The 17,879-nt window shown below is 39.6% G+C and overlaps 1 protein-coding gene across 4 annotated transcripts in view; it reads left to right on the top strand.

Annotated features, from left to right (window-relative positions):
• The first annotated feature begins 2,847 nt into the window (after nucleotides 1-2,847).
• Nucleotides 2,848-17,879, top strand: part of MAP3K2 (mitogen-activated protein kinase kinase kinase 2) — a 55,785-nt gene continuing 40,753 nt past the window's right edge. For 2 of the 4 annotated variants that reach the window (XM_061370140.1, XM_061370139.1), the window contains exon 1: nucleotides 2,848-3,353. In XM_061370140.1, coding sequence (XP_061226124.1) covers nucleotides 2,858-3,353 — 496 coding nt within the window. In that variant the 5' untranslated portion in view covers nucleotides 2,848-2,857. Of the gene's footprint in view, nucleotides 3,354-14,804; nucleotides 15,014-17,879 lie in introns of all 4 variants that reach the window. The other 2 variants (XM_061370142.1, XM_061370141.1) reach the window with 2 other exon arrangements.

Genomic DNA, 17,879 nt, shown 5'->3' with positions numbered 1-17,879 from the left:
GCTAGCGGGAAGATGAAGCCTCTTCTGACTCTTTCAGCAGAGGCTTAGGACTGTCTTCCCTGAGCTATTTGTTCTTCCTCTCTTTCGGCATCAGCCTCAGTGATGGCGCATTTGTATTGGGAGGAACTGTAACTGCTGAGATATAGGCATGTATTTCTTCTGTCTTGGAAAGGTGAAAGAACACAGAAGGCAGGTAAGGCTAGCAAAGGCTTGAAGTAGTACTATTGTTTGCTCAATGCAGGAGAGCTGGATTTAAATTTATAAGAGGAATGTTGGCCCTCCTGCCAGTGAGGATCCCATTATAACATCTTGGCATCGCAAACATTATGCTGCTGCTGCTCCCAGAAGAAGACATTTTGAGTTCCCTTATCTGCTCTGTCACTAGCAGCTTGTTCCTTTGCAGTTAACCCCTATTCTGGATTTAAAAAAAAAAAAAAAAAAAAAAAAAAGTATTAATCACCTAACTGGGTCCTTTTCTGGATGTAGTTCAAAATGTGGTAATATGGTGCCAGCTATAGGAAAGACTGGTGGGGAGGCAAAGAAACTTGGGAAAGAAATGGAGGATGATGTCATGGGCATGAAAAGGAGCTGTTTTGTTCCGTTTTAACGTGTACAGAAGCTATGTCTTTAGTGTTAACTAATACAGTCACTTCTTAGCCTCAAGCAATACATCTAGAAGGTGAAAAACTCTTATTGCAATGAGGTATTGATTCTGGAATCCATGGAGAGTCTTACTGCCAGATTTCAGTCAATTGCTTGAGTAGACCATCCTAAGATGTGCTTATCCACTCCTCCTGACTTCCATCACCTGTAAAGGGCTTGTGCTGAATGCATGAAGAGCTAATCCACTTTGCTGCAACTTCTGTCATCTATTTTTATACTCTTTTTCCATAACAGCAATTACACTTGTCCCTGTAAGCTTTATTTTGCTTCAGTAGCATGACACATGATCTCAGAACCATGCCCCTGGGTTTGGGCTGAGCTCACCATGAGCCACTGTCATTAAGTGCTGGTCCCTGCTGTTGATGGATTTTTTTTTTTATCTCAAAGTCAATACTTAGCTCCTGATACTGAAGGTGCTGTGTTTTAGGGATTATGGCACAACAGATGTCTGTCAGGATGTACATCACCTCTGCAAAGCACTCTCAGGACAGTGCTCACAGTGCATGGAGAGTGCTTTGTGCCAGGATGGCTTTGTGCAGAAGTACAAAGGACTGCATGGGCAGAGGAATGTGGGATGATTCTCCACAACCCTTGCCAGCTGCTTCTATAGTGAAGGAATTCTGACTTCAAAACCTACTGTTCACCAACCCTTCCTCCATCAGTGAAATCTATTTGCAAGATGCTAAAACTGACAAATGGCCATGAACTGGAGCATTAAAGCCAGGGAAACACTGGATGTGTTTTTCCAAGCTGTGTAAGCAGCTGTGGCTCATTGATCTTGCTTGATGGTGCAGGAGCATCACACATCAGCATTTTTCTTGGCTCTTTCCCTGTCATTTAGCAGAAAAGGTAACCTTTTTAACTTTTTAGTTAAAGGCTCTTGCTCATAGCAGGTGTCTCATGAACATGGCTGATGATTTTGCCTACTGTGAAAAAGGTGTCTTAGCTTTGACAGGCAACTACATCTCCTTCATGTTGGCTCTGGAGTTCTTATTTAACCAGTGTGAATCAGAGCCTTGTGCCCTTTTTGGCTATGCTTCATCACATGGTCTTTCTTTAGCACAGTCCTCTTCAATCAATTTTATTTTTTTTAAGATGACAATTTTTATCATTTTCTGCAGCCGATTTCAGTGAACATCTCAGAGCTCTCAGGCTGTGGGCCTTGATGTGCAGTTTCTGAGTTTTATATGTGGTTCCCACTGGAAGTTTATGTGCCTGGGTGTGCAGTTTGGGGTCTTGTCCCACTGAAACCTTGCCTGTATATACCAGCATAATTATAACGATGTCTTACAACTTCCATTCAAGTAGATTTTCCCAGGTTTGTTTAGGGTGACCAAAATAAACTCCTAGCCCTTGTTTTGGGTAGATTTTGAGGGCTTGTCCAGGCTTTACAAGCCTCCAATTGTCTTAAATATCTTTACCCACGTAGCTCGAAAGCAGCGCTCGAGTGCAGCTCTGCTGCGAGGGCTGTGCTGCAGTGAGGTGCAGCAGCAAGCTCGCTGCTGCCCTCTCTGTACATCCGTTGCTCATCACCGGTGTCACTCGAAGGGTTTGCTAAACATGGAGTCATTCGTGCATTTGTACGCAATGGTTCATGGCTGCAAGCTTATTTTTAAATCTGTACAAAACTGATTACAGTGCTGTAGTGATATTTACAGTCATGTGCTACTTAGACTTCGAGGATAGCAGTCATAGCTGTCCTGCTATGTATTGGGTGGTACTTCCTCACTGATAAACTTCGGGTAGCATCCTTCTTTTTAGCATGTATTGACTTCCTGAAGGAAGAAGGTGGCTTCTGCAGAGAGCAGTCAGGCTGCAATGTGAGAAATGGACATCCTGAAAGTGGCAGACCAGCATTTTGGATTGTCCTAAAGTCGTGTGTGGCCTGCTCAAGGTGGAGTTAGGACAGTTTGTCCTACCGCAAGGCAGCTACTCCGGGCATGCCGGGGCTAAGAGTTTTTTTTGAGCTAGGCAGCGAAGGAGCCATGATTACCCGGCGGGGAACGTTCGCACTCTGCCCTTGATCATCGGAGATTACAAACCCGCAGCAAACCAACAGCTCAGAGCCTGGCAGAACGAGTAACCGCTGCCCGGCGCTCTGGAGCCCTCTGCCCACTAGGCCGCTGTGTGCCAGGCGGCACAAACCCGCCGCACACGCACCCTCACACCACTTCCCTGCTTGCTCCTTCTGCGCATGCGCAGAGGCGGAACGCTCTCCACGTCCCGCCCGTGCGCCGTGACGCTCCCTCCCCGCCTGCCGCTGGCAGCGCAGCTGACGTCACGAGTTTCGGCGGAGGGGGAGGAGGAGCTTTCGGTTGGCAGCAGGAGCGGTAGCGGCGCCTCACGCCTGACGGGATTCCCCCCACCACCACCCAACGCCGGGGCCGGTCCGGACCGGGTCTATCCCGGCGGCAGCGTTCCGGGAACCCCTTTCCCGCTCGCCCCTTCACGGGCCTGCGTCGGCGTGTGGCTCCCTCCGTGCCGGCCTCGGTGCCTCCTGTCACCCTCCCCGCGGTGCCCCCGGGCGCGCAGGCCCCTGGCCCCTTCCCCCCCTCCTCCGGGGGGGGGTGGGCTGCTCTCCGGAAACCTGGCCGCTCCCTCCCCGCCGCCCGCCCAGCCGGGCCTGAGCCCGCCGCCGCCGGGCAGCGCGGGGTGTCCCTCGCGGGCTCCCGGCCTCCGCTGTGACACAGGTTGGTGCTGGCGGGCGGGCGGGAGCCGCTCTGGATAAGGGCGGGTGGGAGTGGCCCGGATGCGGTGTGTTTTCAAGGGGGCGGATTTGTCAGAGCGCGATGGAGGGGCCGCTGGTGCATGGCCTCTTGGGGCAGCTTCAGTGTCCAGGAGGTGTCGGGCCGGGATGGGGGGTTGCGGGAACCGCACTGCTGAGCCGCTGGGGGCACGCGGCGGGGTAGCTGTTTGACGTGCGGGGGGGGGGGTTGGGGGGGGGAGAGAAGGAAGGGGAGGGCGAGGGGCTTATTAGTCATTTACGTTAGAACTGCAGATTCCCAAGGATTTTACAAGCTCTACAAATATTTATATGTCACCGTAAACCTTGCTGTGATTGCATACTGATGCTGTAGCATCCTGTCTTTAAATTGCTCTACAGTGATAGCAGCACTATGATTTGGGTATGTAGGTCAGATTCTGCGAGATATTTTTGTCAGAGGAAAAGTGAACGTTAGATTATTTTTTCCCTTGTATTTGAGGTGCATTGCAGCACCCATGAGGTTGGATGGCTTTTGGGTTTTGGATTTTTATTTTTTTTCTGGCTTATTTTTTTGCCTCATAAAGCTGGTTTTAGTTTTTGGTTGTGAAATTACTGAAGATCAAAGCGTTAAATAAGCTGAGTGCTTCTAAGATGTATTGTATCATGAAATGTCCTCTAAGAGGGTTGTAAGATAATAGAAACCTGCCTTGAAGTAAGGGGGTTTTGTGATCTGCAGAAAATGTTTCTCAGCTATAGCATTTCTTTAAACAATGCAGCACGTTGCAGTGTGTGAGAGGCCTTCAGAAATGTGTTGCTATGCATATGGTAAAGATATAGTAGTATTTGCAGAATGAATTTCTACATGCTTGTCTTGCAATACGTCTTGGATTCTCTGATGGCATAGCATTTATTAGCAGAATACCCTAGAAAGCGCTCCCGCCTATGGAGTTCCCTTATGGATCATTCTGAGTGAATGGGCAGTGATATATGTTAGTGCTTAGGCCACACTGAAAAACCTCAGAAGAATTTTCTTGTTCTGGTTCCCACTCTTCATGGAGCCTGTCACTGTCATTTGAAAATGAGAGAAATACTGCATGAGGAAATTTAATTGTCATGTATGCCTTTGCTGATTTTGGAAATAACTGCTTTCCTCAGGAATACATTAAAAAACAAAAACTTGCTGGAATTCTTGTTTTCTTCACACTTTGTCACAATTGCCACAGAAATGTATTGAACCCAAATGTTGATTCAGGTAATGTGAGGCTGTATATGATTGAGGTTTTTCCAAGGTTCTGCTGCTTTTTGATAAAACAGAATAGCAGGGAAATGTTTATCAAATGGTCTTAACTGCTGGAGGAAGATCTGTGTACAAGTTATCTTGATGAACTCTGTCGGTGGTTTGCCTGACACTAATGGAAGACTATGGTGAAGAAAACACGTTTCTGAATGGCTTGTCTTGGCTTGCTGAGATTTCTAAACTGTCAGAAGAAACTTTCTGAAAATAGCTGTGGCATCTGGTAATATTGAGAGCTTTTATAGTATATATGGGTAGGCAGATACCTGCAACAGGTAGACTTTATTAGAGCATAACCATGTTGTTTCATATCATGGTAGAGAAGCTTTTTGTAAAATGTTGATAAAACTCTAGATAATTTATTTCAAAAACGAATAGCCTTTCAAATGTGGTCATAGACCCATCAGTGTTTCTTTGCTGTGGTTCTTGGGAAAGGTCATAAATGAACAGACTCGTAGAATTTAGAGCCTATTGAGGCTAAATGCATAAGACTTACCTTTTTATTATAAAGGTAAAGCTTTCTTCTGGAGAAAGCAAGGAAGTTGATCATGCTGTAAATTTAATTCACATTTATATTTTTTACTTTACATTTTTTCTTATAAATTCCTAAAATACAATGTTAATATAATTTAGGTGCAAATTACAATTTTTGGTTTTTAAACCTTTATCATTCTTAGGTATTCATGGAGAACTTCTAAGAAAAAACTTTGTGTATTAGTAATCTTAAGTTTCATTTTATGTTTTTCACCTGTATTATCTTTACTGCAGGCTGACTTTTTACGACAGCAAGCTGTCAGAAGTAATGAGTAAGATGTAACATACTTTTTGACGGACCGTTCAGTGGCTCTCTAACTGAGCATTCTCTGAACTGAAAATGTTTTTTTAGGAAACACAACCTGAGAATGATAATAGTAATTCCCTTCACTGATTCCCACCAAACACGCAACCAAAGGTGTTTTGATCTATTCAGAGGTACACATTTTGTTTTTAGTAATGAATGTATTTTCTAATAATTTTGTTTTAGATCATTGCTCTTCACATTATTCTCTTTTTAGGCTACTCTTTGGAGAAAAAGCAGTGAATTAGGAAAATGTGACTGATCAGCATAATTAAGTACATCTTGCTACTTTTGCAGAGCTTATTTTTTCATGCGTATGATAAACTAATGTAAATATATATATTGACTGCTGACTCTGCCTAGGCTTATCTAATCGGCAAAAAACTAGGTTTGCTGTCCTGAAAGGTTAATTTCTAAATGTAAGCTTTCAAAATTCAGAAGTAGAAGTGACACAGTTTTAAAAAACAAAGCAAACAGACAAACAAAAAAGTCCACAAAAGCCTCAGTGAATTCTATTAAGCACGCTGTTTTTTCTATGGGAGAGAATAAAAGTCTTTTTTAAAACAATAAATAACTGCATTTGTTATTTTAATAGTCTGGTGTGTTGCAGTGCTAAGGAATTACATGTAAACATATAATTGGGCAGTGGGAAGGAACATGCTCAGAATGCAGTGCAGTCCTGATTCTCACTTCTGGATCTTAGTGTGACATCTTGATTTAATAATACAGTAATAACAACAAATGCAGCTTATGGCTCTATTAACTGATTTCTTAGTTTAATATGCTGCTTGCATTTTATTTTCTGAAGGTGTCTAATATATTAACCTTGTGTAGTTTCTGAGGAGCTGCAAAAGGTCTGGTGACAATAAGAAAAGGAAAGATGGAATTCTTTTAGGGTATTACATTGATTTCCACTTGTGCGAACCACTGCTCTAGGGACACTTGACCCAGAAATATACATATGGCATAGTTTAGAGCCCAGTTTAATGAGGTCATTTGAAGTTGGATTTACTAGAACAAAGCCAAAGCGGGGGGTATCTGCAATGTGCTTAAAAACTGGGAGTTGGGAATTGGTAATGTAAGTAAAGATGTGACTTTTTCCTGTCCATTTGCAGTCTTTTACTTATGTTAATTTCTGTATCTCAAATTATTGCATGCTTTTGAAATTATATTATCAAACTGTAACTTAGTTTTTCGTATGATAGACAAAAATAATTTTCTTCAGGCAGCAGGTATTTTTCTTTGCTGTAGCTTTGTTTTCAGCCATATTTTTTGTTCTTTGAGTCCTTTGCTATGTTATCCTCACTTGCTTCTCTTTCTGTATTTCCATTCAATCAGTTGTCCACTTCTGTGGATTATCTGCAGTAGTAAAAGATGCTTGACAAAGTACACTATCAGTCTGACAACAACAATGTGATAAAATTCAAATGTTTCAGATATTTATGTTGCAAGGACTGTACTTCTAAAGCTTGGGTATGGTAACATAGATAAACAGTTGTCATTTGGATAAATGAAGAAATTATAGATGTGTAAGAAGGGAAGGGATTTCATGAAGTCAGCCCCTGCTGTGATTTTGAAACAAGTACACTGAAATCAGGTCTGACAGACATTTGTCTGATCTTCTCTTAAAAAATTCGAAAGAGGGGAATACCACACCTCCTCACTGCTCTATTTGTAGCTGTTGTTATAGTTAGGAGGCTTTTTTTTAATATTTAACTTAAGTCTCTGTCTTCATGCTATTTAAGCCAGTTAGTTCTTGTCCAAGCATTATTAATCATGCAGGATAATGATTTCTGTACTCTTTGCACCAATGGTTTGCATATGTGAAGACTCCTTCTCCTTTTATTTCAGATTTCTCTTTACTAAACTGTGCAAGCAGGCCTTTTCTTCACAGATCGAGTTTTCTCAGGGTTGTTGTTGTTGTAAACTGTGTTGGACTCTGTGTGATTTGTCTGTATCTTTTTCAAAGTTTCCCAGGCAAAGTCTTACAGCAACAGAACAATTAACTTACTCTGTAAGTTGCAGAAGTAACATGACAGCCTTATTAAAATGTCATTCTGGGGTGTGTGTCTTCAGGTATGGTTGGGGCTGGTGCTTTTTTTGGTGTGTTTTTATGTTTTTTTGTGGTTTGTTGTTTTTTTGTTTTTGGGGGGGGGGTGTTTGTAGTTGTTGTTGGGGTTTTTTGGCTTTTTGTTTTGCTCCTGCATGTTAACACAGGAGCTTGTATTACTGCTTGTTAAATCAGGTATCCCTTTCTTCATAGGTATGAGCTTGTATTTCTGAAGAATAGCACCTTATACTATATTGAATTCAGTCTTTATTTCTGGTTAGTTTTCTTATAGTAAGCATTTCTAGACTCAAACCAGGATCACTGTTCAATAAATTATTCTACAGGAAAATGTGCAGCTTCTGCTCCTCCTCATCTATTTGCCAGCACATACAATCCCTGTGGCTTTTGAACATATAGCCTGCTCTACAACAGGAAACTTGATTGAGAACAAGTTCTCCTAGGGTTAGATGCAGCTTTTATTGGCAAAAGTATGTCATTACCAGCCTGTTTTATACATGTACTGCCTTTCAAGTAAGTCATTTTGCTAAGCTAACTTCTGTCAGTCTAGCAGTACATGAACAAGCCTTTTGCTATTCTGAGATGTCATACAGTCCAATGACATAGTAGAAGAAATTTTTATTATATAGGCATGGCTTATTGGAAGAATTGCAGAGTGAGCTATGGAGCAGATGGGTTCAGCACATCTGTTATGTTGTTATATATACCTGGCTTACACCATTTTATGTGACTTGTATAAATGATTTTAACCATAATTTTCAAGGCTAGATCACAGATGGGACAAATTTTGCAATTCTTTCAGTAATGCTGCCTTCACAAAAAAACCAAAACAGACATCAATAATGATTCTTAAACAAGGTCTTTAACTTCTTGTAAAAATAAGTAGTCAGTGTTGATTATCTCTTACCTATCCCAAAATAATTTCAAAATAATTTGGACAAGAGAGTTCTGAAAATGATAACAGTTTGAATGTTGCATTACCAAAATGATAACAGTGGGAACTATGGTTTCACCTTTGAACCAGGATTTGAAAGCTAGGATACATCTAGCTCAAGCTGTTTGAATTCTAAGAGAACTAAAATCCTGACACAAGCAATAATTAAATTGCTAAAAAAAATCTAAAGAAAATAAGATATTCTACATGAAGATGTTCATGTTCTCTACAACATGAGAATTGTAACCCTAAATATGTTTTGATGCTAGCTGCTCATGACTGGTGAAACTCAACCTGTATTTAATTGTTGTTTTGTCACACTATGTGTATTTTTAGAAATGTCACAATTACTGTAACTCCAGCATGAGGCTTTTAGGCTTCTTCTTTTTTTTTTTTTTTTTTTTTAATAAAAATCAATTGGATTAACAAACCCCAAATCTTCAAGTGCTGTTTTGTATTTTCCGTAATGGCTTGTTGATATTTGAATGGGTATAAAGCAGGAATTAGAAAAGCATTTCTTGCACTGCTGATACCAGTAAGTGCCGTAACTTCAGGCAGGGATAAGGTGGATAGTGTAATGCATAACTTCTTAAACTGCTACAGCCAGTTCCATTACAGAATATCTATTATGGCTCTGTGACTGTGATACTGGCACTATTATGAATACCAAATGACACCTTCAAATGAATATTTAATGCTATTGGTGAAATGGCTGACAGGTTTTACCTAAAATCTTAAACCATAATGAAATCAAACAGGAGATAATCAAGTGTTTTCCTCTAACACGAATGAATGCTTATGGAAGAGTGAGAACAGGGCAAGCTTATATAGTACTTAGCTTGAATATTCTTTCAATCCCTAAATATTTTCAGAAATATGTTTGTTCTAAATCTGATGTGGTTTTTGTGTGGCTAGTAGCCTTTGGACTTTTATCCTCAACTTGGCCAGTTGTTGGGTTTTTTTCATGCTGCTAAATGTCTGGTACCCAAATATCCTTTGGTATGGTATTTGTTGTATTATTTATTTATAATTTTTGAACTTAGTTTGTACTGGTATCCTTTGGTGCCACATTTCTTTTGGGAAAGAATGAACAATCCATCTCTGTTCCTCATATGAGTTTGTAGCTCTTTATTGCTTTCTTCTTCCACCTGAATATTTCTGAAACCAGAGTGTCTGAACTTGCCTGTTTGTTTTCCCCTGTAGAACCCATTCTGTGCCTTCAATTTTACTTTTTGCTCTTCTCTGAAACTACTCTCCTCTTCTGGAGCTGAAGGCCCTAGCACTGCTGGTGATATTCAAGATGGGCAGAGTGTCATCTGTTTTGAACTGGTTTGTGTTTCCCCTCACCCCCCTATAAAAGTTAGTAATTCCTAATTGTCTTTCATTTCTGAGAGTTGGCAATATTTAGTGCAAAGCCTGTTGGTTTGTTACCTGCAAAGTTAGAACTGCTTTTTTCCACCCTCACCTCTGCCTCCCAGCTTGTATCACTTTCTTTCATCTGTGCTGTCTCCTGTTTTATTTGCTCAGTCCCTGAGTTTGATAAAGACCACCTCCTCTACTGCTGTCAGCCTTTTCCTTGCTTTCCCAAATATTGTAATATTGATAGGCACAGTAGTGTTGGAAAACCTTTTACCTTGCTCCTGTCTCTTGAATAGTTTAGAATATCTTGAACAACACAGACTCATGTGGAGCTTCACTGGTACCCTCCTTTCTTATGAGAACAACCATGTCTGCAATTTTCTGTATTTTAACCAATTTATTGATGCTTTTTCTTTCTGCTGTGACTGCAAAAAAAGCCTTTGAGGAGACTTCCAGCACTGGAAGTCCAAGTGCACCGTGATAGTTACTGAATGGCTTTAAACTGACAGGGTGTAGATTCAGATCAGATATTAGGAAGGAATTCTTCACTATGAGGGTGGTGAGACACTGGCACAGACTGGCCAGAGAAGCTGCGGCTGCACTATCCCTGGCAGCGTTCAAGGCGAGGTTGGATAGGGCTTGTAACAACCTGATTTAGTATAAGTTGTCCCTGCCCGTGCCAGGGAGGTTGGAACTAGATGATCATTAAGGTCCCTTCCAACCCAAACTATTTTATGATTCTGTGGTTTTAAAAAGATCAGAATCTGTGCAGTGGCCAAGAGGGATGGTCCCAGCATGAGTTCTTGCTCCTTTTTTTTTGTGTTGGTGTTGGTTCTTTAGAACTGTGAGATCAGTTACATAGGCTGAGGGTTAATTAGAACTTAAAATAAATCTTTTTAGCTGGATTAGCAGTTTGCCCTGCACCTCCTGCTTGTCACTGCGATTCATCTGGAAAGTAGCAGTTCCTGTAGACAAGCAGGACTACTCCCTTGACAGAAAAGCAACCTTGGCAGTGGAGCTGTAGTGTTAAAGGTGATTATTAGATGTGGGCATGTACATAGTAATCCTTCTACTGGAACTTTTGAGTCTGTACTTAGTTTACCTTATTTTCTGTATTTATGAGGGTTCTTAAATTTTTATCACTTGAGAGGAAAGTATAATTATGTAGCATCGTAGATGTCACTGATGATTTACTACCCACTGCTAAGGGGTGGGCAGGGGGAGATTTAAGAAGGAAACCTTGTGAGGATACATTGTGTTCATGTCTTTGCGTTTGATTCTGGAGTGTTTTGACAAAGTGAGGCTTTCATTGTTATATTCTGGTTTAAATGTTATTATGAGGAACTGAGTTAAATTGCTTTTTTTTTTTTTAATATTTTTTTCCTCTGGCCTGCAGGAAGCTGAAGGTTGTTAGCAAAGCACAAAGTGAAAGAGTTTGTGTACTTCATAGCTTAGCAGTATCTTACTGTGTCAGTCTGTGTGGATCATGCTGTTTAAAAAACAGTGCATACTGAATAGGGATATGAAAATGGACAAGTTTGTCCATTTAGACCTGCTCTGTGAGACCTGCTGGCTACAAAAATGATGCACAATCTTCTTATGCATGTGGTAAAAAAAAATCCTTGGATTTTGCATAGTACATGTTACCTATGCATGCGCATGTGGTTTTCTCAGTTTCCATTAATGTATATTAAGGTTATACTTGTCTGTCTTCTCAATGGTATTATTCAGCCCTCTGTATAGTTCCAAGTGAGATGTCTGAGTATACTCATACCTGTGGCTCCCTTGTTAAATGTATTGCTCTTTGTTGTTGTCATTGGTGAATGTTTTACTTTTGAATTCGAAATCGATTCAGGAGGTTTGGTTTTGGTTTTTTTCCCTACACTGTGTCAGAGTTCTGTATGACTCATGTGTTATCCTACTTAAATATTCCATGTTAATGTATTATGAGAGGCTTTTGCATTTTGTATTTTTATTAAGGATGGAAATAATGGAATAAATGACTGACAATGTACAGAGTTAATTTGGGTTATGATGGGGAGAGAGCACACAGGGTATTGAACCAGGAAGATCAGAGTATGAACCAGGAAAGGCGTCTTAAGCAGAAGCTCCAGGCAGTGGTGTGTTAATGGAGTGTGAAAGCTTGATTGCAAGATAGAGGAAGAAGAGAAAAATCTTAGTTATATTGCCATGCTCTGGTTTTCCTCATTGTATTGCTGCCTTATGTAGTGTGTAGGAAGAACCATGCTTTGAGGAATGAGTACGATAGTGTGTAATGAAGGCTGTTCACTGAGGAGGGTTGCTCCTTGAGCTGTTGCAAGGTTTAGAAGATGTATAGCAAATGAAACCTGAGATACCTTCACAGTCAAGACACAAAAAGCGACCCTAGAGAATTAGATTTTGTCCTTTCTGGTGTCATAGGAAGATGCCAGGCAGACCATGTTAATCAGAAAGGTTTGCATGTATTGTTGTGTTCAGGTTTTTCGGTACCTGATTTGAAATGATAATAGTGTGATTTGCAGCCATGATTAAAACTCACATGCCATAGTGACTGTAAAATCAGCGAGTTTTGCTGAATAGAAGGTACTATCAATTGTGATGGCTGATGATTTACACATAATTTCTCTCGTACATTAATTTAAATGCTCCACTTGTTTGCAATATTCAGTTTCTGCTGGAAGCCTGCTTTTTTTTTCTTATGTACTTTAGTTTTGCTTAAAGAACACTGGTCATAGATGCTACATGGTTTGAGATAGGTTTACTTTGTAAGTGAACAGTTACTCTTAAAATTAGTCACTGGTTGTAGCACAGTGTTCCGTTCTTAGAGTTGTGAAGATTGCAGAAATTGCAGGTATCAATAGTGCCAGTAAGATTAAGTTTGCTTACTGTATACAGTTAGTCCTTTGGTTTGACTTGCGATCTTGAATTCTGTGACAAGGGAGAGTGATATACTCTATTCTTTTAAAGTGTATGCTGTGAACACAGTCTGTGACACACACTCACAAAAAAGTTTTCTATCTGTGGGATCTCAAATAGGGGACATGTAGTTACATTTGTAGTAGGGAATAGTTTACATTGTAACACCTTTAGCACTTCTCAAATATTTTGACTTGCTTAAAATATTTGAGTCCTAAGTTTGGAGTAAAACTAACACTGATGCTACTCATGACAGCTTCAGCAGAGGCCTCCAAATGACAACAGCAGCTGCTGAGTGGAGAGCACCACTGAGATTTTTAGAAGAAACAAAAGCACCTAAATCTGATGATGACATTAACTGTAATGCATGCTTCATGGGAATGTATGGATTGAAATTTCATACACCTGTCTTCTTTGGGAAACCTTTTATGGGGCTACTCAGTTCACATACGATAGTTAATTAGCAAAAAAAGTTACAGACACCACAGAAGTGTTTTACTCCATGGACATGATAACATTAATATACTGAGTAAGCCATCAATGCTTTTCTGATGTGAGTAGCATTAATCAGTTTGTATAGCATATAGCTTATTTAATGGCAAGGAATTTGTTATTCTTAGGTGTTGTGATGCTCTGGGGCTTCCCATCATGATGGTGGTAATAAATTTCTGAGATGCCAGAGTGATTTGGAGGCAGTGATGCGGTTATTTGTAGCCCAGTGAACTGTGTCTATTACTTTTTAACATACCTTTGTAAGAAAATCTGCTTTTGGATAAGAGTAGAGGACTACGGGCAGTTGATTGCTAGCCACTATGTTCTGTTGCAAAATTAGCAACACTGAAGTATTTTGCAAGGTGTCACTATGGCATCTGTCCACAAGTTCCAGCTGTTGTGACCCTTTATCACTTTAAAATGCATGTGTTTGTTTAAGTTCGGTCTGCTTTGTTTTGTTTTTTCTTGGAATTGTGAACAGGTGTTAGAAAGCATTATGACTTTCAAGGCAGGTTTCCTTAATGTATCAGCAAAGTCATATTTCAGTTAGGTCAAGAAATGAGCTGTCAGAGTACTTTGGCTGCTGCTGAGCAATAACAGATACAGGAAATAAAGAAGTTCTGTAAAACTTGAATTAGGTGGAGAAAGAGATCTTGTGGAGGAAAGTAGATGCTTTTCTGTTTGAGGCCCATTACAGTCTTATCTTTTTTGTGTACTTGAAGTGGAGTGGGCTCATGAAGGGTTAGCCAGTAGAGGCTCTTGATACCATTCGGAAAGAAGAGGCTCATTCAAAGCAGGAAACTTATATTTAAGTGCATTGAAACTCTCTAAATATGCTTATCGCTCCCTATCAGCTGTAAAGGAAGTATAGAGAGATTAGCTTTCCTAGACTACAGTTATTCTTTGTGAATATCGCTGTAAGTGTTAAGATACTTATCTCAAAAGCATAATTTTGCTATACACTCATCTTGAAGTAAATTGTCTGGTACTTTGCATTTTTATGAGAACAATCCTTGAAAAACATCCTTGCAATCTCAAACCTTCCAGCACGCTTCAACTTTTTCGGGTCAAGATCATTGTTCATCAAGCTGATAAATGTTCTATGAATGTGTCAAATTACTGTTTATGGAACAGCAGGAACTAAAGATTTAATCTGAGTAGGATGAAGATTTGCTTTTGTCACTAGGCATGTTGAATCTTTCAGTTCGTTCTGAAGTCTGTTTCTCAATGTGCTTTGAGAGATGAGCTGCCTTTTTGGTGCTAGAACTGACAGTACTGCTTTAAAGGTTTTGGCCTTCCTGTAATGGGGAGGGCACTATCCATAATTAAAAGTTATATTTTATGCAAGTCTGGGTTTCTTTTATTTTTTTTTTTTTTGTCCTTTTTTCATTAAACTCTGGTAGGAGTACAGCTGGTAACCATTCTTTTTAAAAAATAAACAAGTACCAAATTATATCTGTAGCTGTACAGATGAGGTAAGTCTGGATGGTCTTGTATGCTAACTTAGGCATACATTCACTTTTTTTTTCTTGCCAGGAGGATTTTGAAAGTCTTCAGTTTAAGAAATTTCAAGTCTGGACATTGTAGAGATACCTGGTACGTCTGTAACAACAGTAAAGGTATTGATGCTTCAGCCATCCCACAATTGTTGTTTGCAGTCTTTCTGATATTCTGCACTGAACAGTGTATGTGTAGGTTCTGTACAGAAGCGAGATGGCTTCTGCATACACTGCATTTTTATACAGGTGAGGATTGCATTATCCATCTATTTTTTTTATTGCACTTGTATTAGATGGTATGTTAGATATGTTGTGATTTAATAATTCTTCTGAACTGTCTTCTGGTAGAACTGTTATATCTTGCAGTTGCCACTTTTTTTTCTAATTTCCTTAATGATTGTCTTTATGTCAAAGTGCATTTAATGCAAAACCATTATTAAATAAACATAATAAACCACAATATTTAGGCTTATATAAAATTTATCTTCTAATTATGGGCGTTGCCCTCCCAGCTGCAGGGAGGATAAAAGTTCAAAAAGCAGTTCTGTCGGCTTTAGCACCGTAAATGCAGCTCATCTCCTTTTTTAAAAAATTAAACACAATAACAATTAAAATTAAATTGTGGAAAATCACAATAAATTATTATATGTATTAAAAATATTAACATTGTATATATATATACAAAATGTATAAATACATTTTGTTGGACTTTTAAATATGATTCAGGTTATTTGCTTAAGATGTAATTTGTGTATTTTATTGTGTCTGCTTGATCATTGCTGGTTGAAGGGGGTTGCGCTAGGAATTGTGTTCATGAATGTTTTCTGCTAAATAGGAATATGGATCTCAAAATGTTTTATTTTAGTCCATCAACTGAGTTTCTTATTAGTTGAGACTTTAAAGCAAATAATAAAGATTTCATGTGATGTTTAGCCAGATATGTTGGAAAAACCTAAGTAGGGTAATCGCTGTAATTAGTTCTGTTAACAGACCTGTAATCATTTCAAGAAGCTGTATTTTGCTTGGCAGTAATAATAATCCTTGAAATCAAGGCATTTACTGTGTTTTTGCTTTTAATTCTGAGGTGGAAGCCAAGCTAATTATTGCATTCTTTTACTCTCAACTGATGTGAAGATAAATAATGGCAGCTCTTAGACCCTTTCTGTTAGCCTTCTCAGTTATTTATACAATATTTAGAATCCACTGGAATCTTCTTGTTTTCCAAGTATTTCCAAATATTGTCTAGAATGGTCCAGGAAACTGAACCACTAATCTTATGAAGAGATTTTGTTAGACTCCTACATGTCCCTGGATCTTTAATTAAAAATATTTGATCTGAATGATATTATAGCTAGTGCATTGTATCTGTTGCTGTTGTGGATGGTGAAATTTCTATTCCAGTACCACTGTGCTGTGGTTTGGATATATACTGTTGATTTTTTTTTTTTGTATTTTTAATTTTTTTTCCCCCAAAACCAGAACAAAAACTGGATGCTGGCTGTTTGTTCCTGTTTCTTATCACCACTAGCTATTTCATCATCTAAATTCAGTAAAACACGTGTATCTGAGCAGTTCCCTACCCTCTTAATGCATTTTTATTAAATTAAAAAAGAAAGTTTGTTAAGTTTGGGTTGATTGGGTGCCATTAATTTATGAAGCACTTTATGTTGATCTAGGTAGTTGGCTCATGGTACTGTATGCTTAAGTTTGTTTGATCTCTGTACAATAGGTTAAAATAGCTCAGTCTTCTGCAGAACTGGTTTAATTACAAGAGAGAGAAATTCAGGGCCAAGTTTAGAAGTATACTGACTAAGCTACATACAGTCAGACAATCAAAACAAGACTTAATATGTTTTGAAAAATAAACCCAAGTCCTTTGCAGGAAATAAACCGGAAATGCCCATTCTGCAAAGGAGTATCTGATACGTTTATGGTACTTACTCTGTCAAACAGTCATCCTAGTGGTAGAAGAATTTAGTTCAGCTGTTCAGGATAGAATTGTTGAATGATGGTAACTATGGAAGAGCAAGCTGTAGAGGGGAAAAATAGAGGGGAATACAGTTTCTCATGCTGTCTCGAGTCCAGGACAGGTAGTCACACCTGAATTGCTGCCTTGGTTGTGAGAAATGCTGGTCTGGATTGTGTCTCTTCCTTGCGCTGTGGCATCAGCTGGGAGAGCTTGATGGGTTCTCCTGTTTTGTCACTCCTTCCTAGTACAGCAGAATTAGGTGAACCTTCTCAGTGTATCCTGTCCTGTGCAATTAATCTCACTATCAGGGTTAATTAAGAGGAGAAGAAAGTGCTTCAGAATGTAAGGGGCACATGACAGAGGAAGACCTAAGGAGGAGAATATTACTGCTCTGTGGCTCACAACCTTTATGGCGTGCTGCTGATATGCTGCCAGCTTTTGGACCTTAAGATTCCTTGAGGTGTGCGGAGAAGGCTGGAAGCTTAACAGCTTTTTTTTCTAAGCAACTTTCACCCATTAATTCCCCTGTGATATATTTTCATTTTAAAAGATCCCATGGTACTGTGACAGGAATCATAGAATCATGGATAGTTAGGGTTGGAAAGGACCTTAAGATCATCTAGTTCCAACCCCCCTGCCATGGGCAGGGACACCTCACATTAAACCATGTCACTCAAGGCTCTGTCCAGTCTGGCTTTGAACACCATCAGGGATGGAGCATTCACAACTTCCCTGGGCAACCCATCCCACTGCCCCACCACCCTCACAGTAAAGAACCTCCTCCCTATATCCAATCTAAACTTCCCCTGTTTCAGTTCTAATCCGTTACCCCCTGTCCTATCACTACAGTCCCTAATGAAGAGTCCCGCCCCAGCATCCTTATAGACCCCCTTCAGATAGTGGAATGTTTCTGTTATCTTGTTAATCAGTTAATTTCTAATGTTCCAAATTTGACATACAGACTGCTTTGTTTTGTTTTGTTTTACAAATGTTACCTTCATATATCAACGTGTCATTGGTTTTGGTTTGCATTGATTTAATCTTTCTTTCCCTTTTCTGCTTTCCCTGTGAACACCTTTTCTTACGTATTTTTACAATAAATTAAAGATCTGCATTTTTCTAAATCTGAATTCACATCTGATG

Source organism: Neopsephotus bourkii, unplaced genomic scaffold, assembly GCF_033783945.1.
Source record: "Neopsephotus bourkii isolate Nb327-2 ecotype Australia unplaced genomic scaffold, CSIRO-AGI_Nbou_v1 NB_1526, whole genome shotgun sequence".
Classification (NCBI taxonomy): Eukaryota; Metazoa; Chordata; class Aves; order Psittaciformes; family Psittacidae; genus Neopsephotus; species Neopsephotus bourkii.
Note: the sequence above shows the minus strand (reverse complement) of the source record. Positions and strands in the feature narration are given on the sequence as shown.